The sequence below is a fragment of the Echinops telfairi genome, unplaced genomic scaffold (genome assembly GCF_000313985.2).
Source record: "Echinops telfairi isolate 266 unplaced genomic scaffold, ASM31398v2 ScPeMD7_11;HRSCAF=52, whole genome shotgun sequence".
NCBI classification, from domain to species: domain Eukaryota; kingdom Metazoa; phylum Chordata; class Mammalia; order Afrosoricida; family Tenrecidae; genus Echinops; species Echinops telfairi.
Window position 1 is genome coordinate 10473405 of NW_022103908.1, and position 23542 is coordinate 10496946.

The 23542-nt window shown below is 40.2% G+C and overlaps 1 protein-coding gene across 2 annotated transcripts in view; it reads right to left on the reverse strand.

The window, feature by feature from the left end:
- PIBF1 (progesterone immunomodulatory binding factor 1) overlaps positions 1-23542 on the reverse strand; it is a 295171-nt gene that overhangs the window by 204555 nt on the left and 67074 nt on the right. For both annotated transcript variants that reach the window (XM_045287163.1, XM_045287164.1), the window contains exon 10: positions 1155-1253. In XM_045287163.1, coding sequence (XP_045143098.1) covers positions 1155-1253 — 99 coding nt within the window. The remainder of the gene's footprint in view (positions 1-1154; positions 1254-23542) is intronic.

Sequence of the window (23542 nt, forward strand, 5' to 3'; positions counted from 1 at the left end):
GATGGACAACAGAAAAGTGGGTGAAGGAAGATGTCGGACAGTGTAAGATATGACAAATAATAATTTACAAATTATCAAGGGTTCATGAGGCGGGGGGGATGGGGAGGGAATGGGGAAAATGAGGAGGTGATACCGAGGGCTCAAGTAGAAAGCAGATGTTTTGAGAATGATGAGGGCAATAAATATACAAATGTGCTTGACACAATGGATGTATGTGTGGATTGTGTTAAGAGTTGTACGAGCCCCCAGTAAAATGATTTAAAGAAAAAAACCCTCAGTTTATACACGAGTACATACGGTAAGTCTGAAAATTCTGTTTTCTATTGATGGAGTATTTTTCTTCCCTTATCTCCAATGCATGGACACTAGAACACAGAGACTTTCAAAAAAAAAGAGCCCCAGATCAAAGCAAGCTCACTGCATTGAGTTGATTCTAACTCATAGCAACTCTATAGAACAGGGTAGAAGTGCCCTGTACCCACTTTCCAATACTGCAGAGGAACCGTGAAATGGTGCGACCATATTGACAACTGCTTGTTGGGTAAAGCACTTTATCTGCCCTACAAACACTTCCACTTCAATTTGTCCACAGAGGACAATCCTACAAATCCTTCCACTTCAATCTGTCCACAGAGGAGAATAAAAACATATGGGCACATAACGAGAGTGTTCAGAACAAGTTTCGTAATGATAGCTCCACAATGAAGCAACCCAAATATCCAATCAACAGGCGGGTAAATAAATGGGCACACTCACAGTTCTCTTCTGCAATGATGAGGAATGACACAACAGGAGGCACGCAAATATGCCATGGAGGAAAGAAGTCAGGCGGGGAAGAGTCTATCTGCATGTGTCCACTCATTTTTAGTCCAAGATTAGGCAACTAAGCTATGGTGACAGGAAATCAGAACATGGTTGCTTCTTGAGAGATAAGAGTTGAGACGCAAAAGAGTACAAGAAAGCCCTCTAAGATGATCACACTATGCGATACCTTGTTTCCAACACATGAAGTTATAACATAGTAAGCATGATGTATGCAAAGTATTCTTACATTGAAAATATATCTATATCTTTCTTGAATACTTTTGTTTGGTAAGAAAAAATTATTAGATAAAGCTTAAGATTTTTTAAATGTCTGATTTCATGATTCTTACCTGTCTAAAAGCTGATCGTGTTTTTCTAAAGCATCCTTTTCGCCCATCACTGCTCGGTCCTTTTCAGCCACGGCATTATCTCTGGCTTCTCGGAGATTTCTAATATTAAAATGAACATTGCAGTTATTTCCAGCACACACATTTGCAGCTTTTCAAGATTTCTAAATGCCCTTACTAAAAGGTGGATCATATTGCTCTTACTTAAGAACTCACAAGAACTTGATACATCACAATGTATACTTTATTAGTGTGCCTGGCCTGACGAGTTAGCATTTAACAGTGTAGGTGTAAACATGTTGATCTCTACATATCATGTAATTTTTCTTGGCATGGGTGTTAAAGGATAGGCTAAGCAGTTGTTTATAAAACCAAACCAAACTCACGGCTGTGGAGTTGATTCTGACTCACAGAGACCCTATAGGACAGGGTAGAACTGCCCTTGAGAGTGTTCTATTCCGTTTACTGGAATAGAAAGACTCTCATCTTTCTCCCAAGAAGTGGCTGGCAGTTTTTAACCGCAGACCTATTGGTTAGCAGCCCAACATATAACCACTATGTCACCACGGCTCCAGCAGTTGCCTATGATTGATTTATTCCTTACTATCATTCTATAGAGCAGGTATAATTACATATTAGTCACAAGAAAACTGAGGTTTAGTTTTTAATATTCTATAAAGTATTTTAAGTTAAAATAAAATAGAGGTGAATCAAAACGGGGGAAATTTTGAAATACAGGAAGAGAACAGTTGAGACGATGGGCCTGGAAACACTAGGGATTTGCTGTTGGAAAATGGTGAGTGAGAGGTAGAAATGCGGCTGATGAGCTTCTGCGTAGGACCACTTGAGTGGCTACATGAAGTGCAGCCGAGATGAGGATCCACAAACAGTAGAGATCTAGGAAGGATGGGACGAGGGAGCTAACATACTGTGTCCTAGGCCAGGGGTAGGCAAACTTTTGAGACGGAAGAGCCAAACCCTCACAACAATTTAAAATGTCAACTTTATTTCAGAGACACATGTACGATACGTATCGAAAGAGCCACATATGAGTCATAGATTCATAACCTCCATTTGCCAACAAAAAGCAACAGTTCATCAACTGACTTTTAAGGTTTTAAGTTCATTGCTGAGACACACAAGCCAAATTTCTCTACAGACCATAGCAGTGAGAGCAAGCATATGCAAAGTGCTTACCATGTATTGGGAACTAGTCTACCACTTTACATATAATAACTCACTTGATGCTTACAACAATTCCAGAAGGAGTAGGCTGTATTATCACCTCCATTTTACAAATGAGAAGACTGAAACAGAGGTTAAGTATTAGGCTAAGATTACCATCTGGCCCCAGAGTTCATGCACATAATCATACTAGACCACTTCTCTTAAGATTTCCCTGGTTTCACAGACACGATCGCCTAGGTTAAGTCCAGATACTACAAGAATTTTATTAAGTGATCATCTTTCAGCACAAATACAAGATGATTTTTTTTAAGAATTGGGGGAAAATGAATGGAAAGGCCATACATTTTTTTATGAACTTTTTGATGCCCCTTCATAGATATTAAATCAAAATAAATCTTGAAACAATTTTGTAATTATGTTATATATGCGTTTTTAATGTTAACACTCATTGTGCGTAACGTGCTCTTTCAAAATTAGACTGATTGGATAAAACACCAGCTGGATTGTAGTCCTACCACAGATAAAACAATAGCTGCCCTAACACGAATAAAGTATCCATTTCAAAATGTTAACTGCATTAGAAAATGTAAGACAAATACCATTAGAGAACAGGGAGCAAAAAGTCAATGTTTTCCAAAAGAGAAGCTTCAAAAGCTGTTAGAAGCTTTCTGTAGCATGTACAAGCTAATGAGGCTCCGTGGTCAGGTCTAAACTGAGTGCATAATCCAGTGTAACTGTAATAACAGAGAAGGGTGCCAGGAGCTGGCCAACTGACCAATATGATAACACGTTTTAAAACAGCAGAACTTGAACATTTCATCCCAAGAACCACTTTCATAAAACTAATATTTGATCAAAAAACTGTGTTTCTCATGATTCTTTCACTGTCTCCCGCTCCTTACACACACACACACACACACACACACACACGCATGCATGCACACGCACACACGCGCATGCACGCACACGCACACGCACACACACACACACACACACACATACACACACTCTTCTTCTATCCCCTTATGTTTGCCTGTGGGTGGGGTGAGAGGAGAAATGGAAGAAACGGGGAAAGACAGCTAAAAGCAACTTACTTGTCAAGCAGTTGACAAATACCGAGTAGTATCCTAGTATGACACACAGGATGTCCACCTGGGGCACTTTTTTACAACGCAGGGGGTGCTATCAATAATTAGGAGGGGCCTTGGTGGCATAATGGGTTACAAGTTTCTCTGCTAACCTCAAGGTCAGATGTTTGAAACCACCAAGCCACTCCACGGGCCAAGGATGAGGCTTTCTACTCCCATAGAGAGTCCACAAGGCCAGTTTTACTCTGTTTTCTTGGGTTACCATGAGTGGAAATGACTGGGCAAGGAGTGAAGGGAATCAATCATTGTAACAGAGAGATGGGCCTCAAACAAAGCTTTCTTGTACAAACTGAGAGATGGAGTCACATAAATACTAACATTTAAACAAGAGATAGAAAGAGTTAAAACCTGGATTCTGTAAATAAAAAAGTTCACGATGAGAAGAGATGGATTTCATAAGCAGAGAGGTGCCATTTGTGTAGCATATGAGATTATCCAGTTAAATCTTTACAAAAGCAGCTCCTAAACTGAAACCCGAAAACCTCACAAGGAAACACATATCACCACAGACTTCTGCAAAAAGGACTGTATTCCTTTTTACTACTAGAATCTACATTTCATGGAACCGATGACAAATCCAGATTTGCATCTGCAAAGTGGATAAGAATGGGAACGATCTTGGGAAACTGCTGAAATTCGAGTAGGAACAAATCCGTTTAGTAATGCCAATATCATAGCATGTCTAAACCTGAATAAACATCGCCCAGCTTTAGAACATGACAAAGACCAAGAATAAATAAAAAGCATGGCCGTCAGTGCAACTAAGGACCTCATTTGTCTCCTCCTTCTGTCACCATGTGAAAACTACTTTCGGTAAATAAAACAAAACCGTATTTTCAGTTGGAACAGAGAGAAACTGAAAAAGGTTGCATGTACTATAAACTTACTTACAGGGTAAGTATTTGAATTTGTCAACTCCACCTCCAAATTTGAAGTCCCCGGGTGCTGCAATGAATTAAACTACTCAATGGCTAGTCAGGAGACTGGGACTCGAGCCCACGCGGAGGGCCCCTGGCAGGCAGCTATGGCGCTTGGTGCTCTGCTTCTGCAGTCCCAGCATGCACCAGGCTGGGTGTCAGTCATTAGCAGTCGGAATGAATTTGAGGGCAACTAACAGCAGCGGGAATCACAAAATTTTCTTTCCTGAACAAACTGTAAAACTGCTGATATCCTTTGTTTTTAACACAGCTTACTGTACTGTACGAGTAGTATATTCTAGTATACTCTGATAATAGACTCTACCATACGAGGACTGAAATAGATTATCTGCTATTTACAATAAATTACTGATAACTTTACTTTTAATAAATATAGATAGTTGAAAATTCAATGAATGGGACATAAAGAGTAAAGTGTACAAAGATAACAATAATAATATATAATTGAACAACAAAGATAACAATAATAATATATAATTGAACAACGATTTGGGAGGGTAGGGGAAGGAGAGGAAAAAAGATGAGATGACACCAAGGGATCAAGTAAAAGAAAATGTTTTGAAAATGATGATGATAATATATGTACAAGCATGTGTGATACAATTGATTTATGGATTTTTATAAGATCTGCAAGAGTCCCCCAGTAAAATCATCAATAATTTTTTAAAATGTAAAGTAGAAATTTTATTTGCCATATTTTTGGTATATAATGTGTCCAAGTAGACAATGCACATATGCTAATGTACAGGAGTTTCACAGTCTACAAAAAACTGCATAACATACAAGTAAAAAAATGCAGCAATATTTCACAGGGAAAATTGTTTCATGACATAAACTTTTAAGAACACTGTTGGTTGAGCATGCTAGAGTTTTCAAAGCTTCTACTTTAGTTGGTGCTCAAAGAGATTTTTTTCATCTTCATTTAACAGATGTGAAAATGACTCATAAAGTAGCTAAGAATATAACTCAAATTATGGAAAGAGAAATATTTAAGCCACTGTGGTGAAGGAAAATTACCTGGTATAACTCTTCTACCCATGCCTTTGTAATGCCCACCAAAAGATTGGGTGGGACCATACAAATTGGGTGTATGAAACACTAATGGAGGGGATTGGTCCATTTTGCCTTTCCACGGGGCGTCTCTGTGAGCCATCACAGGGCCAGGAAGACAGAGGAGGCTCTCGTGACCATCGAGAAAGAAGAGTCACCAGAACAGTGCCAGTGAGCTCTCTGTCAGAAATGGCAGATGCGGCAGAGACTGTACGAGGGAAACCATGTGGCAAACACGTGAGCTTGCTGGTCCAGAGAACAAGGCATGGCGGAGAAGGGGTCAAATGAACTACTTAATGTTTTGTAGCCAGTTAGCTTCCCATCCTTGTGAGTACTGCCTGTGGGTTCCATGTAGCCACCGCAATGAATTTTCAAGTCATCTAACCTAGCAAAGAAAGGGAGCCCAGGAGAGGGGAAGTTGGTGTTAAATTAGGGTAAAGAAGGATGGAGGGTCGAGGCATGTCTGACCTCTGCCTTTTGGGTACTCAGCCTTGGGCAAGTGTGGAATTAAGATTCTCTTTCTCCTTTGTGTGGCCAGAGAAGGGCAGATGTGGCTCTCACACCATTTCTTCAGCTGCCAAATGCATAATACTGACTCAAATGAACAACAACCCATCACTGCAGATCAGATACTCTGGCATGAGCCAGGCCAGACCAAACCATATGATGTATACGTCATCAACAAAAAAGATGCAGATAGCTCCTGTGCTGAAAGACATCTTCCCACCCCAGACCCCCTGTCCTATGCCTTTAAGGCCTACAGATGGGATGGTGGGAGGGGGGATGGCAATGGGGACCATGGCACTAAGCCCAAGGGAAAGGTACTGTTGATGTATCCACAGGAAAGGGAGAGAGAGAGAGAGAGTAAACCTCATTCTGGTGTGCCAATCCAGGAGGGCAATGTTCCTGCTTGGAGCAGCTCATGCAGAGAGGACTGCAGGGCCCGCCTCAGCTCCAGACATGAAGTCCCCTCTCTAGACAACAGCGCTACAGAAGCCAACACTGAAGATACAGTGTGGGATGGGAGCCAGTCTGCCCTGCCCATAAGGGGCAAACCAAGCGGAACGGAGCAAAGCCACAAGTCCTTGAGGAATTCCGATTGCAGACTTCTGCCTTGGGCGCAGTGCTTAGCACCTCATCTGAACTGGTTGGGGCTACTCACAAGGGGGTCACACTGAAAGTCTAATGGGGTGGGGGTGGGGCACTAGGGCAATGGGAACTTGCAGGAGGCTCGCCTCTCGGTAAGAATACTGAGGAATAGAAGAGTGTAAAGTGCTGTAAGGGAGCTGGGTCCTGGGATAGAGAACCCTGAAAGAAAAGGGGATTGATTGATGTATGTATGGATTGTGATAAGAGTTGTATGAGCCCCTAAAATGATTTAAAAAAAGAAAAAGGAAAAAAAGAAAAGGGGGTTGGACTGGTATTATAACAGATTCTGCCCACTACTTAACACAGATACCCATCTACTCTAGGTCAGGATAATAGGCTTGGACTATTTGCATGGTCTTTCTTTTTTAATTATTATTTTTGTTTCCTTTTGCTGTCAATCTATATAAGATAGGCAGGATAAGCATCGCAAGGAGACAGCAAAGGGGGTTGGGGAATGGGCGGGGAGGATGTGTGTGGGGGTGGTGGAAGTTGAGTGGTGAGCCAATAACAATTAGAACAAGGGAATAGCTAGAGTTCTAAAATTGACGATGAGGAGAGTTTGGCATTTCTGGTCATGTTTGATCAATTGAAATGTATCCGAAAGGAATTACTAAGAGGTGAATGATATGTAAACGTGATAGAGGGCAGGAAGAAAGAAAAACAAAAAAGAGCAAAGAAGAAGAAAGTAATAATTATATGTATAGGTATAAATATAGATATGTATATATGCAAATATGTAAAGATAGGTATATTTGTCTATGTATGTATACATATGTAAATACAACAAAGAAGCAGAAGGTCTTTGGGCCTCTATTTTAATCTTACTTACCTCAGTAAAAGAACGGTTTGTTCTAATAATGTGCACTGTATGATACCTTCCCAACATGATCACTGAAGACAAAATGGGTGTATAAGCAAATGTGATAAAGAAAGCTGATGGTGCCTGGCTATTAAAAAGTATAACATCTGGGGTCTTAAAGGCTTGAAGTTAAATGAGCAGCCATCTAGCAAGGAAGAAGCAAAGTCCACATGGAAGAAGCACACCAGCCTGTCTGAATATAAGGTGTCGACAGGAACAGGTATCAGAAGGGAGTGTGGACAAAGCGGAGATCCAAAACCTAACTGTAAGATAATTAAGACAGTCCCACACAGAAAGGCCACATGGAAGGGATAATAAATCTAGGGAGTAGAATAGCACTGATGAAACACATAACTATCCTGCAGTTCTTTAATATTTTCTCCCCTTACTATTATGGTCTTTGTTTTACTTTCCTCAACAAACATATTAGACCTGCATATGTTCATTTGCATAATTAAGGGCACTGGATGCATGAAAGCCAAGATAGTTAACCCTTCTAAAAGTTAATGGGAGTAATGATTCCCTGAGAGTACAGAAGAGGGGAGGGAACTGATAACAATGATGATCTGTATAGCTACACAGGAGGAGAACGAATAGCAGAGATGTAGGGAAATACATTGGATGGTGTAAGATATGGAAAATAATAACAATAAATAATAAGGATTCCTGGGAGGTAGGCTGGGGGAGGGAGGAAATAAAGAGGAGCTGATATCAAAGAATTCAAGAAGAAAGAAAATGTTTTGAAATTGATGGTGGTGGAAACTATAAAATTATGCTTGATCAAACTAAATTGTGGATTGTTATAATACCTGTTAGAGCTCCCAATAAAATTATTAATTTAAAGTATATAAATATCTGAGACAGATGGCAGTTTTTCTAAATCTCATACTTTTTTTTACCTGCTCATAAAATTTTGATTTACTTTTAATAGCTGCTCAGTGTAGTTTAAAATACCTACTGCTTCTCTATAACTCGCTGCACTATAAGGGCCTAAACTTGGTTTGACCTTGTTGGCCTTTCTTGTTTATGTTGCCTATGAGCCAAGTGAGCCAAGTCCATTCCAGTCAAGTATGTGCCAGAGGGATTTTGCCCATTTTGAAACAAGGCCTCTAAGTGCTTCAGTTCTACTTTGCTGCCGATGAAAGGAGTGTTGCCAGACCAATGGCCTTTTCTTTTTACTATCTCTATTTAGAAAAGCTTCAAAGAAGTCTCTAGTTTGAAAACTGGGAGATCACATCTTAATATGAAAAACTTCTTTTTTTTGCATTTTCTTTTCTTTTTCTTTATAAATCAATTTATTGGGGAGGGGAGGCTCATACAGCTCTTGTAACAACCCATACATCAATTACATCAAGCACATTTGTATATATGTTGCATCATCCTTTCCAAAACAGTTTTCTTTCTACTTTGGTATCAAAGCTGAGTCAGTGTACATGCTCCAGTCTAGCCAGATTTGTAAGGTAGAACTGGGGCCATGATACCCCAGTGGGGGAGAGGAAGCATTAAAGAACTAGAGGAATGTTATGTGTTTTGTAAGTGCTATATATCATCCTGGCTGACTTGTCCCATCCTTACGACCCTTCTGTGAGGGGATATTCAATTGTCTACAGATGGGCTTTGGGTCCCAACTGCAACCACTGCCCCACCCCTTCGCATTGATATGATTGTTTTGAGTCTTCTGATGCCTGAAAATCCAATCCTGTTGACACCTCATGATCACACAGGCTGGTCTGCTTTTCCCATGTGGGCTATGTTACTTCCCTGCTAGATGACAGCTTATTAAGCTTCAAGCCTTTAAGACCCTAGATGCTGTATCTTTTTATAGCCAGGCACCATCAGCTTTCTTCATCACATTTGCTTATGCACCCTCTTTGTCTTCAGCGATTATGTACAGAAGGTGAGCGTCACAGAATGCTAGGTTATTAGAACAAAGTGTTCTTGAGTTGAGGAAGTACATGCATAAAGGCCCAATGTCCATCTGCTACCTTAATACTTATCGTATAAATATATGTACATAGGCTTATATCCCTATTGTTATATATTAATATATTTACATATGTACATGCCTATATTTATACCTCTATAAATGTCTTTTGCCTTCTAGTTCTTTCTCTATTTCCTTTTACTTTCCTCCTATCCCACTATCATGTTCGACTTTTATTCAGCTCTCAGCTACATAGCCCTTGCTCACACCCCAGGCATTCCATTCACACCTTGCCATTGAATTTAGATCTCCTGTTCCCTTGTCCCTGGGTTTGCTGGTTCCCCTTCCTTTTCAACCATGTCCCCCTCTCCCCTGTACTCCTAACCGTCGGTCCAATGTTTGCTCCTTGGGATTGTTTACCTTGTCTATCTTATATAGATAGACATGGGGGGAAAAAATGAAGAAGGAAAACAAAAGGGCTATAAATAGTTCCAGGCCTTCCTGCTGACCCTTATGTATGTTTTCCGATCAAGTCTGATGAGGTGCCAAGCCCTGCCCCTGAGTCTGAAGTCTATTTCTGGGATTCCTTGGGGGAACTTCGTTGCGTTGCTCCCCTTGCTTCTCTGTTGTGATACCTTTGTGTTGTGCCCCAGTGTGTGTGGAGGGGGGCTGGGGGGGATGCGAGACTGGGCACAATTCCAGCACCGTATCTCCAGTGCTGTTTTCTGCAGCGCTGTGAGTCAGTACGGGGACATCGTGTCTTATGGGGGGGGGGGGAAGCCCTAAGGTCCTCTCTGTGGAAGTCTGCAGTCTTTGATCTTCGTTAGCAAGTGCTTCAAGTCCTCTTCACTGTCAGCAATGTGTCATCTGCATATGGATAATGAATGAACTTACTCATTGTTGATGCTTGATGCTGTGTTCTCTTATCTTTTTCCAACTTCTCCGCTTTTCTCAGCATACAGATTGAGTAAGTATGGTAAAAAGATACAACTCTGACACACACATTTCCAGATTTTACACCCTGTCCTGCTCAGATGACTGCCACTTGATCTACATACAGGTTTCACAAAAATACAATTAATTGTTTGGGAATTCCTATTATTTACACTGTTAACATAGTTTGCTATGATTCACATAGTCAAATGTCTGTGCATACTCGAAAAAGTATGAATGTTCATCTTTCTTTCATTTTCGGCTTTTAGCCTGTCATCAATCTCCTCATTCCACATCCACATCTGAATTCTGCTTCCCGTCAATATACTACTGCAACTGTTTTGAATTATCTTGGGCAAAATTTTACTTTTATGTGATATCAATGATATTGATTGATATTTTCTGCAATGTGTTGTGATGGGCCCAAATATGGATCTCTTTCAGATGATTGGCCAAATGGTTAGTTGTCGCCTAGACTTCTTGTCATATACTAGAGAGGGCGCCCAGTACTGCATGAGTTTGCTGGAACATTTCAATTGGCATTCCATCAATTCGTGAAGGTTTGTTTATCACAAAGGCCTGCAATGAAGCATGGACTGCTGCCTTCAGTACCATCGGTTCTTGCTCATATTCTATAGCTCTCGAAATGGTTGAGTGGAATTCAGTACACAGACTGTGTATTCCTTTAATCTTCTTTTAATGCCTCCTGCATCATTCAATATTTTGTTCATAGAATCCTTTCATATTGCGTAAGTTTTTTCTTCAGTTCCTTCAGCTTGAGCTATGCGATGTACCTTCCCTGTTTGGCTTTCTAACTTCAGATCTTTGCATATTTCATTACAATGCTTCAGTTGTCTTCTTGAGCTGCCCGCTGACATTTTCCGGGAGCTCTTTTTATCATTTCCTTCATTCGCTGTCCTTATGCTACATTCAAAAGCAGGTTTCAGAGTCTCTTCTGACATTCACTTTGACTTTTCTTTCTTTCTTTCCTGTCTTCTTAGTGACCTTTGTGCTTTCTTCATGGGTTACTTAATCCTTCTTCCTAGTCTGTTCTTAGTTTGGAAGCTCTGCTGAAACTTGTTCAACACGGGCAATGCTGTTCTTATTTGAAATGCTGCTGGCAGAACTGCCAACATTACAGCAACATGGAAGCCACCACAGTGCAACACACTGATAGATGGGAGGGATCTGAAAGGTAGGGTTTCTTAAAACATCAGATAGCATAGTTTTAATGTAGATTTTCATATTTCAATAACATACTTGCAAACTACTATTTATTGATTACCTATTCTGCATCAAGCACTATACTTGGCCACTGAAATACTGGAAATGCCATTTCATAGAAACATAAAGGCTTCCTTATTAACAAAATTTATACATGCTTTTCTAGACCTCTCATGATCTGTACTCGGCTCCCACGTAGAGAAAGCAGCTGCAATCTTTGACTCTCTTCTACATGAATGATCACAAAAATTCCAGTTTTGGTCAGAATTATGAGGAGGCTTCAAAAAGTTTGTGAGAAAAGTCCTTTATTTCCACCCACTTTGTGAAGCCCCTCCTATATATCAACCTCCACAGCTTTGAGCGCTAAAATAAAAATTTGTACTGCATTGAAGTCGCGTGTATTTGCTTTAGTAATGGAAACATTTGTAATCAAGCAAATCATACCCTCTCTGGGACTATCTCCTCTTTCAGAAGATGGGGAATCAACCAGCTCATAAAATGCCAGATTTAACTTTCTCCACAATGCATGTAAGTTGTTGCTGAGTATAATCCTGGATGCACAATAGGGGATCAAACCATCAGCTGCTCCGTGGGAGAAAGACGGGGCATTCTACTCCCATAAAGAGTTACAGCCTCAGGCTCAAAAGCTAATGGGGCAGTCCAACCTTGCCCTACAGAGTCACTAGGAGTTAGCAGCCACTTGATGGCAATGAGTTTGGTTTCATGGTATTCAGATATGAAATTCTAAATCAAAACTATGATGTGTTCATTTTGAGAGTAATAATTAGAGCAATGTTTCACCATAAATGTTCTTGTATAAAGATAAAATATTTACAGGGGCACACCGGGAGAAAGGCAGAAGGCCGTTTGAGGGGCTTCAGCAGCTTGAGGCTACTTCTGGTTCCCAAGAGCGATGGGTGTCAAGTCAAGGCACTCAGAGAACGTTTGACGAGAAACTGTGATTTGGAGAAAGCACTTTGGGGCGTGGTCGGATCTGGAAATCTTTCATGCCATCGTGAGTGACTAGCCCAGCCTGCTCATCTATCTCCCACAGACTTCTAAACTGTCAGTCAGCAAGTGTTGCCAGTTCTACTCCCTACACATTCTTAAACCTCACCTCTTGCCTTCTCTTTCTTTCACTTGTCACTTACGCCTAACCAATCTCACTGCCTCCCGGTCCTCATCAACTATAATTTCAAGAATAATCATATCAGGGCAGTTGTTAAAAAAAGAAAAAAAAAGAAGAAGAAATCATGTCACATTCCTTATATAAAATTCCTCAAAACTCTGCTTTTCTATTCTGACCATATTCTACTTTACCAAGGAGCCCGGTGTTGCTGGAGGATAAGCATTGGGCAGCTCTCTGCGAAGTCCAAGGTTCAAGCCCACTGAGGGGAAGTGAAATTACTGACTCCCAGCTTTTCCATGTCTTTGTGACTCGGACCAAACGATTGCGTGGGGCCAACGGGGGATTCAGCCGGTTCACACCAGTTCAGCAGAACCCAAACCTAATTGTTTGTTGAGTTTGGGGAACCAGTTACTAAAAGGGCACACAATCAGAGTTCTCTCTCAGGTGGGCAGCTGGGTAGTTTCCCAGTGTGGAAATCACGAATTTACATCCCTTACTCTTTGTGAGCGGTCATCTGTGCAGCAGTAGTCAGGTTCATTGGTATAAAACACCAGAGCGAACTATGCTTACAATATGTATTTATTCATTTCATAAGGTCATTATACTTCTGATGTTGTACTATATTTATTTCTACTTCCTTGCATTGGTTACTTCAGTAAATAAACATAGAACCATAGAGGAAAAAATGCCAAACAACCAGAGGGTGACATGCTGTCATTGGTTTCAGCTTTGTGTGATGCCCCAAGTTCCCACATAATATTAAGAGCGAATTATGCAATTCCTGAAAGTGTTCAAAGCGCTAAAACTACTATCAGAAAAATTGCTATAGGTTCAGCTTTAGCAGAAAGGTTTTTTTTAAAAATGGACATAATATGTACAAAGAAGAGAAGTCGCCTGTTTCTAAAAAATCAAACACAAGGACTATCGTCTAATTGTCCTACCTCTAAAGGAATGGGATCCCACTCCTACAGTGAAAAGATTGTTAAGGATAAATCACACAGACGATGATACTCAGATAAAAGCGAAGAATATTACAAGTTAGGGTGCCAATTGAGAAGCAATAAGGACATATCTTAACCATTTTATTATTTTTGTTGTGCTTTTTAATATTTTTCATTAATATTTAAAATTTATTTCTAATGACATAATCTAGTTTTGTGTACCTTTTATTGTTCTAATTTAAGTATTAACTGAGTGAAATAATACACTACCTTTTAGTACCCTGGTTGTTAAACTACCTGAATCTCCACTGGGTGAGACCATGCAAATAGGGTATGTGAAGCACTAACAGAAGGGATTGGTAAATTTTGCCATCCCACTGGATAGGAGTGAATCGTCTCAGAAGCAGGAAGACAGAGAAGTCCGTGATCATCTAGGAATCCGAGACACCAGTCAGATCCCTGTCCGAAGTGACAGAGGCAGCAGAGCTCATGCCATGCCGAGACAGAGAGACGGGAGAAACAAACTGGTGAGCTGAAACCGCGAGGCAGAGCAGAGGAGCAGGGCCACACGGAGAGGCAGAGTGAAGGGAGGGCTTCCTGGTCCGTGGGATAAAGCAGCGACCCAAGGGCCCTGCGGAGGAGAGGCTGAGGGGACAAGAAACAAAAGTAGCTGTTGGCTGAGAAAGGATGCTGTGACAAAAGGCTGTATATCTCCCTGTTCACTGATTCTGACTGGAGGTAACTTGTTAATTTCCCTAGTCATCAACTGCCTGAAGTACTCTTCACTTTCATATTATACATTGTTACTGGGCCTATGATTATAATTTCTTGAAGTCAAGATACCGAAAGTATTATCCAAAGTCATTTATGTTCAGAATAATCTAGATAAAAAGAGAATAAAGAATATTCTTATGTTTTGTATAAAAGAACTTAAGAAACAGAAATATCTGATAAGATCGTAACAAAGGAAGTTTTGTTGTTTTTTAAGCAATAAAGACATGCCCTCTTAAAATGACTACTGGAACCTCTGTAAAACAGTTCAAAGTCACACACTGTAATGAATTATGTATAATCAACTATCCTTTGCAGATAAACTTGAAGAATCAAAGCTGCTTAATATAACTCCTATATTCTAATTTCTGTTATTAAAGTTGCTTCTTGAGGAATTTTTGAAGATGCTAATTGTGAGCAAGATGATTTCTAATGACATGGTAAAAAATTAAGTGACTAAAGAAATACTAATTGTTATACTTAAAAGCATCTTTTAAAACCATCTCCTCTCCCCCTCCCCCACTACCTTCTCTCTTTCAAGCAATTATAAAGCTATTTAAAATCTAAATTTCAATATTCTGTTCAGGAGCAAGAGCTTAATGAATATCTCTAACAAATTCATTCTTGTCCTTTATTACAAGAAGGGATGTTTCTGTGCTTACAATAATGAGATTACCTAAGATAAATATAATTGTACTTTCTGGAAAACTAAAATAATTAGCTGAATTCATCATCTGAGTGTATTAATTAAGGAAGAAATAAATGAGTGATTGCATGCAAAGAGTTAGACAGAAACAAATGGCACAAAGCCCTTCTCTATCTTACATCACTGAAGAACAATGGTTAAAGACCACAGAGAGAAATACACAGAAGAATAACTATGCACTTTGTGATAGTGCTTCTTAATGACAATAAACAATTTCATCAGTTAATTTTTATAGAAAGCTCATTTTACTTAAATTGCCAAAGAAATGGATAAAACCATTTTTTCTTAAATATTACAGATAGGCAAAGGTATCAACCTAATTACTATACATATGGAACTCTGTCATAAATAATGTAACATATATTGCTTTTGACCTTAGAAGTCACTCTGTGGAGTATTATTATTACCTCATTTTATAAAAGATTTAAATTTAAGGGATATTAATTGATTTATTCACTCAGGGTTTCATACATAGCAGAGCAGCTCCCTGACTGCGATCTATTGAAAATCAGCCCTCAACACAAGGGTTTGAAAAAAAAGAATGAATAAGAAAGAAAATAAAGAGAAAGACGGGAAAAAAAGGAGAGAGAAGAACTAGGAAGTAAAGGGCATTTATAGAGGTCTAGATAAAGGCATGTACATATGCAAATATGTTTTATATATGAGGATGGGGAAATAGATATATGTGCATATATTTATCGGTTTAGTATTAAGGTAGCAGAAGGACATGGGTCTCCACTCAAGTACTCCCTCAATGCAAGAAAACTTTCTTCTATTAAATTGGCATTCTATGATGCTCACCTTCCCGACACAACCGCTGAAGACAAAGCGGGTGCATAAGCAAATGTGGTGAAAAAAGCTGATGGCGCCCAGCTATCAAAAGATATAGCGTCTGGGGTCTTAGAGGCTTGAGGGGAAACAAGCGGCCATCTAGCTCAGTAGCAACAAAGCCCACATGGAAGAAGCACACCAGCCTGTGCGATCACGAGATGTCAAAGGGATAAGGCATAAAGGCATCATCAGAACAAAAAATCTTACCATAGTGAATGATGGGGGAGTGCAGAGTGGAGACCCAAAGCACATGAGTAGACCCCTTGCAGAGGGGTCTCGGGGAGGAGACCAGCCAGTCAGGGTGCGATGTAGCAACGATGAAAAATACAATTTTCCTCTAGTTCCTAAATGCTCCCCACCCCACCCCCCAGCCCACTATCATGATCTGAATTCTACCTTGGAAGTCTGGCTAGACCAGCGGATGTACACTGGTACAGATAGGAACTGGAAACACAGGGAATCCAGGGCTGATGATCCCTTCAGGACCACTGGTGTGAGTGGCGATACTGGGAGCGTAGAGGGAGGGTGGGGTGGAAAGGGGGAACTGATTACAAGGATCTACATGTGACCTCCTCCCTGGGGGACGGACAACATAAAAGTAGGTGAAGGGAGACATCGGACAGGGCAAGATATGACAAAAATAATAATTTATAAATTATCAAGGGTTCAGGAGGGCAGAGGGAGTGGGGAGGGAAGGGAAAAAATGAGGACCTGATACCAGGGGCTTAAGTGGAGAGCATATGTTTTGAGAATGATGAGGGCAATGAATGTACAAATGTGCTTTACCCAATTGATGTATGCATGGATTGTGATAAGAGTTGTATGAGCCCCTAATAAAACGATTAAAAAAAAAGATTTATTCACTCAAGGAATAAATGAGAGAGCTAGGCTTAACTTTAGTTTCATGATCCATATATCTTTCACAATATACTCCCAATCAAAAAATAAGTAACATTTAAGTCTTGTAAGACATATTAAGAACTTATTTATATACTTAAGATGTTATTTATATAATAAATCTCACCAATGGAGTGAATTTTATTTTAAAGTAGCTACAAAATACAGAAAAAGACCAGAAGGCTAACTCGTAAACTCAGTTAAAACAATTCCGACTGAAATATTTTGGATGTACCCCAACAGCCAAGTTCTTTTTCTCCTTTTCTTAAGTCTTTGATAGTATCTACTCTCTTACTCTTCATACACGACTTTCATACTGAAGGGGAAGAGACCAAGACCACCCACTGACGGCCATGGGATTCATTCCAGCCCATGGTGACCCTACTGGAAAGAGCAGCCTGCCTCTTCGGGCTTCTGAGGCTGTAAATCTCCACTGAGGCAGATTTCTGATAGGTTTGAATGTCTGACCTTGCAGTTAGCAGCCCAATGATTAACCCACTAGGCCACTATGGGTCCTTCATAGCAAGATAAGATGCCATGAATTCCATTATCCTTTCCACTTTTAAGAAGGGAAAAAGAAAAGACAACCTCTTAATATCTTCCAATGTCAAGAAAGTTAATCAAGGTAAAACATATTTCTCTAATCTTATCATTTAATTGCGCCTAAAATATGCTTACTGGGGAGAGGGGGAGACTAAGTATAAATATGCAAGTGGAAGTAATTTATCCGTTTTATTTTACCTCAATTTGATAAATTTGATGAAAAATACAACTAACTGTCACAATCTAGCACCTAAGTCTACAACAAGTAATTAACCTTATCAAACAGAAAACCTACTTAATGCTTACAATTTTCATTATTGTACAGGAAAAAGCTCAGTGCCGTTGCATCTATCCTGACGCACAGTGACCCAATAAAACAGAGAACTCCCTCTGTGGGGTTGGTTTCTGAGGCTGTAAATCATTTCAGGGCCAGAAAGCCCTATTTTTGACCTTGGAGCAGCTGGCAAGTTCAAACTGATGATCTTGTGGTTGGCAGGCCAATGCATAAGCCAGCACACCACCTGGCTCCATATTTTATAACAACAACAACAACAACAACAACAACACAAACTCACTGTCATCAAGTCAGGGTTGAGTCTCAGTGACCCTATAGAACTGTAACTCTTTAAAAAAAAATCATTTTCTTGGGGGCTCATACAACTCTTATCACAATCCATACACACAACAATTGTATAAAGCACATTTGTGCAGTCGTTACCCTCATCATTCTCAAAACATTTGCTCCCCAGGACTGTAACTCTTTATAGGAGTAGGAAGCCTCGTCTTTCTCCCGAGGAGTTGCTGGTAGTTCAGAACTGCTGAGCCCAATCATAACCACTATGCCACCAGGGTTCCATGTCATAACAAGGAACACTAACAACATTTCCTTGATCTTTGTTAAGTTATATGCTATCAAAAGACATAATTTACAATGAATTTTCCTCTTTTGGAAAATGAGTGGGATACAATTTCTAACCAATGTTCAAGGACGCCTGTTAAAAGGAAAGTGAAATCCAAAAATACCCAGTCACATAAAACATTAGGTTAATAAAATCATACTAACTAACTAGGAGTCTCTTGGCTATTCAAATACCTGTATGTCCTGGTCCAAGTTGCAGTTTGGCACCACCTGGTGGCAACTTTTCATTCTTGTGCCATATCCTTGGGTGCCAGTTCTGGGCTCTGTGGCTGGCTGGGGGAGTAGTCCCAAATCCAGGACTCCGTAGGTCAGCTTGCAGTCTTGTTGGTAAGAAATGATGCCAGAACACCACCGGGGACAAGGCACCCACTTTCAGTTTCCTTGTTTCCAGAAACGGTGGTGCGCCCTTGCTCCTGATGCTGTTGTTTCCACCTCCACTAAACCCCTGAGATAGTAGGGCTCACGTATCTACATTGCTATTCAGGGGATGGATTTTCTTTTCTTCTTCTTTTTTTTAAATAACTTTATTAGGGGGTCATACAACTCTTATCACAATCCATACACACATAAATTGTGTAAAGCACATTTGTACATTCATTGCCCTCATCTTTCTTAAAACATTTGCTCTCTACTTAAGCCCCTGCATCAGGTCCTCATGTTTTTCCCCTCTCTTCCCCCTCCCCCCTCTCTCATGAACCCTTGATAATTTATAAATTATTATTTTGTCATATCTTTCCCTGTCCGACATCTCCCTTCACCCACTTTTCTGTTGTCCGTCCCGCAGGGAGGAGGTCACATGTAATCGGTTCCCAGGGGATGGATTTTCAAGGGGGAAAAAAAGTTTGTTTTTTTTAATAACAGAAATTTAAAATTTAGGAAATCTTCAAGATGGTCATATATCAAAGTTTATGTAGTTAAAGGAAGAGTTTAAAAGTAATCAATGTATTATACTATAAAAATGATCCTGGGATGGTTTTGTATGTTAACTTTGTTAGCCTACGATTCCTGGTGGTTTGGCCAGACACTAGCTTGGACATTGTTACAGAGTAGTTACATGTGATTGACCAGTTTACCTAGGGTAGGGCAGGCAACCTTCTTTAATATAATTTAACGTAATATAATTACCCACTGCTCGTCTGTCAGTTTGCCATATTGTGGTGGCTTGGGTGTTGCTGTGATGCTGGAAGCCATGCCAGTGGCATATCAAATACCAGCAGGCCATCCATGGTGACCATGTTTCCATGGGATTTCCAGACTAAGAACAGATTAAGAAGAATAGGTGGTCTATGGCCAGGGATTGGCCATGAAAAGCCTTAGGAATAGCAGCAGGATAGTTTCTGATACAGTCCTGAAAGATGAAGCCCTCAGTTTGGAAGGCACTCAAAAAAACACTAGAGGAAATCTGTCTCCGCAAGTGGAGTTGGCCTTAATGACAGGGATGGAGCAAAGCTTTCAGGGCCTTCATCTGCTGAAGGGGCACGAGTCAGAGAGAAGAAACAGCTCCAATGGTCCATTAAACATTGGATTGTAAAATGTACAAAATAAAAATCTGGGAAAATTAAAAGCTGTTAAAAATAAAACAGAATGCATACAGATTGATCTCTTAGGCATCAGTGAGCTGAAATGAACCAGAACAGGCCAGATTTGATGCACTGAGCAAAGACCAGATATGCTGTAGGAGGGCATCAGCCACACCATATGTGAAGAAAGCACAAAGTCATTGACAGGAGCTGATACCAAGGGTTCAAACCGAATGTAAATGTTCAGAAAATAATGATGGCAACATATGTACAAATATGCTTGATACAATTGATGTATGGATGGTTATAAGAGCTGTAAGAGCCCCCAATAAAATCTTAAAAAAGAGAAAGAAAAAATTCATTGAAAAGAAAGAAAAGACCATAGCAGATGTTAGAACTTTAAACATTAAAACTTGCTCTTGAATATGGACTACCTAATACTAGTGAAAGAAATGATGACTTAAGAGTTGAGTTGAAATTTTCAAGACAGTTCAAGAAGGCAGAATAAAGTATTATGATAACATGAGCAAAAAACTGGGATCAGACATTGAAAAGAGAGGAACCTATTCAGGATACCTCTAGCTGGGTGAAATGAAGAAAAAGTCAAGCCTTGATTCATAATACTGAAGGACTCTATGGGCAAAATATTAAATGATGCAGAAGTAGCAGAAGATGGAATGAATACACAGCCTGTACCAAAAAAAAAAAAAGGTCAACATTCAATCATTTCAAGATACAGCGTATGATTAGGAACTGATGGTATTGAAAGAAAAAGCCCAAAATGTGTTTAGACACTAGCAAAAAACACAACTGCAGAAATTGATGGGATACCAATGGAAATGTCCCAACAAACTGACACAGCACTAGAAGCGTTCACTCAGGTATGCAAAGAAACACGGAAGACAGCTTCCTAGCCAACTGGAGGATACTGGTGTATGTCCCATTCTAGAGAAAAAAGATCCAACAGAAGGGGGAAATTAGCACATCATATCATTACCATCACATGCAAGCGAAATTTTGCTGAAGATCATTAAAAACATAGGTCCAGCAGTAGATTGACGGGAGTCTGACAGGAATTCAAGACAGAAGAGGAATATCATTGCTGATGGCAGATATAACATGGATGAAAACAGAGAATACCAGGAAAATGTTTACTAGTGTCTTATTGAGTATGCATATCACAATATAACCTGTTGAAAATGGGAATTCCAGAACCCTTAATGGTGTTCACGCAGAACCTCTACAAAAACCCAGAGACAGCTGTTCAGACAGGAAAAAGGGAATGATGCATGGTTTAAGATCAGGAAAGGTTTACTTTAGTGCTGTGTTCTTTCACTATATTTACTCTGTATGCTGAGTAAATCTTCGGAGAAGCTGGATTATGACAAAGAACGTGGCATCAGGACTGGAGGAGCAGATGGCACAGCCTTGCTGGCTGAGACCAAGAGGACTTGAACCACTCACTGGTGAAGATCAATGACTCCAGCCTCCAGAATCCTGTACAACTCCAGGTAAAGAAAACAAAAAGCCATACAACTGGCATCAGAGACAACATCAGGATAAAGGGAGAATAGATTGAAGTTGCCAATGATTTAACTTAATCTGGATCCACAACTATTGCTCATGGAAGCAGCAGTCAAGAAATGAAATGAACTGATGGATCGCCCTGGGCAAATCGGCACAAGATCTCTCTGAAACGTTAAAGAACAAAGCTGTGTCTTTGAGGATGATGGTAGCCAGACCCAAGCCAAGGTACTTTCAATCAGGTCACACGCACAGAAAAGTTGAGAAAAACCAATGCATTTGCATTACAGTGATGATGAAGAATATGGAAAATAACACACATTGCCAAAAGAACAAACAAATCTGTCTCGGAGAAAGTATAGCTCGAATGCTCCTTGGAACTGAGAATGGTGAGGGTACATCTCATGTGCTTTGAACATGGTATTGGGAGAGGCCTGTCCTTAGAACAGGATATCACCCTTAGTAAAGGAAAGGGTCAATGAAAAAGAAGACCTGAAACGAGACCGACCGGAATTGTGGCTGCAGCAATGTGATAAAGATAACATGTGTCAGGACAGCACAGGGGTGGGGAATGTTTGGTTCCGTGCGGCACAGGGTGGCTATGAGTCCAAACCCAAGCACAAGCGTCATCAAGCGAAATGCAACCAGCTCTGTCTCATGTAATATAACTTGGTGTGATCAACATGTTGAGGACTTCTGAGAATCAACAAGCGAGGCTCCTTAGAGTGTGCTCTCTCCATCAAATGACAAACAGTCTGTGGAAAAACTCTTACACACACTTCCATTTCCTTGATGCCCTGCGTTGGGGATGCACCTGCAAGAGTCTCCCACCTATGGTCTGACAGGGACTTTGGGGCTGTCAGGTTCCCTCCCTCCCAACATCCCCAATCACGTTAGCCAATTTCTTGAAGTAAATCTCTATTATGTACTTCACTGGTTCTGCTCCTTTGGAGAACCCTAAGACAAATTTTATATATATATATAAATTCATAACAGAGCTGAACCACAAAACTCAGTGTTCTTATCTGTAAAACAAATATAATATTTGCAAAGCCACATCTTTGCACATGCGTTTAGGACAGACTACTCCCTGGAAAAGGCCCTCATGTTTCATAAAGGCAGAGCATCAGCAAAGAGGAGGACGCCCATCCACAAGATGAGCCCTCCCAGTGGGCTCCAACAGAACAAGCAGGAGGACAGCACACACAGGGCAGCGTTCTGCTCTGATGCACTTGGTCGGAGTCAACTTGACAGCACCCTAACAACAACAACATGCTGCAAATGAGGGAGCGCGGGTGGGCACTGTTCTGCTAACTGCAAGGTCAGTGGCTGAAAACCAGGACAGAGGAGGTACCTGCACAGCTTGGGTAACTATGGAGCAGTTCTACCCTGTCCTACAGTGTCACTTCTACAGGTATCTACTCCACCAACTCACTCACTGCCCTCGAGTCAATGCCAACTCAGAGTGACCCTATGGGGCAGGGTGGAACTGTAAGTGTGTATGTGGTTTTCTGAGACTGTAACTCTTTACAGGAGTAGAAGCGCCCTTTTTTGCTGAGGGGTGCTACTGGTTTTGAACAGCTGACCTTTCGTTAGCAGCCCAAAGTGTAACCATTTACCACTAGAGCTTCTTAAAACAAACTTTTCCCAAGGAAGTGGTATACGTACTTCCAGACCAGACCAGACCAAACTCACTGCCATCAACTAGATGGCAGCAGGGGTTTAGGGTTTTACTGGTAATATAGCACTTTGGGTTTTTACATTATAAAGCTCTTTGCTGTTTCCACTGTTAACACAATTCTAAATTATGATTATATTATGATCCTTTTATAGTTCAAAACAGAGAAAGAACAATGCCAGAAGAATAAAATAGCCACTAAATAATTAAGTGCATAACTAAATGACTTTTTTTATGTTTAGTGTTTGAAAGTCTATGATAACTGCTTTGGGCATATACTTTTATTCTGACCAAAGGTGGGGTGGGGATCAAAAAGAAGATAAAAGGCTATACATGTATGCTAAATTTATGAAGAGTTATAATTTCTTCATTAACTCATCATGAACTACATCAAGCTTAAAACCAAAATAAAGAAAAATTGTCATAAATTTTGTATCTACATCTTCACAAAAGAAACCCAAGAAACAAATCTCCCTATTTAAAAGAATTTCAGCAATATCATAAAAATCTCTTATAATA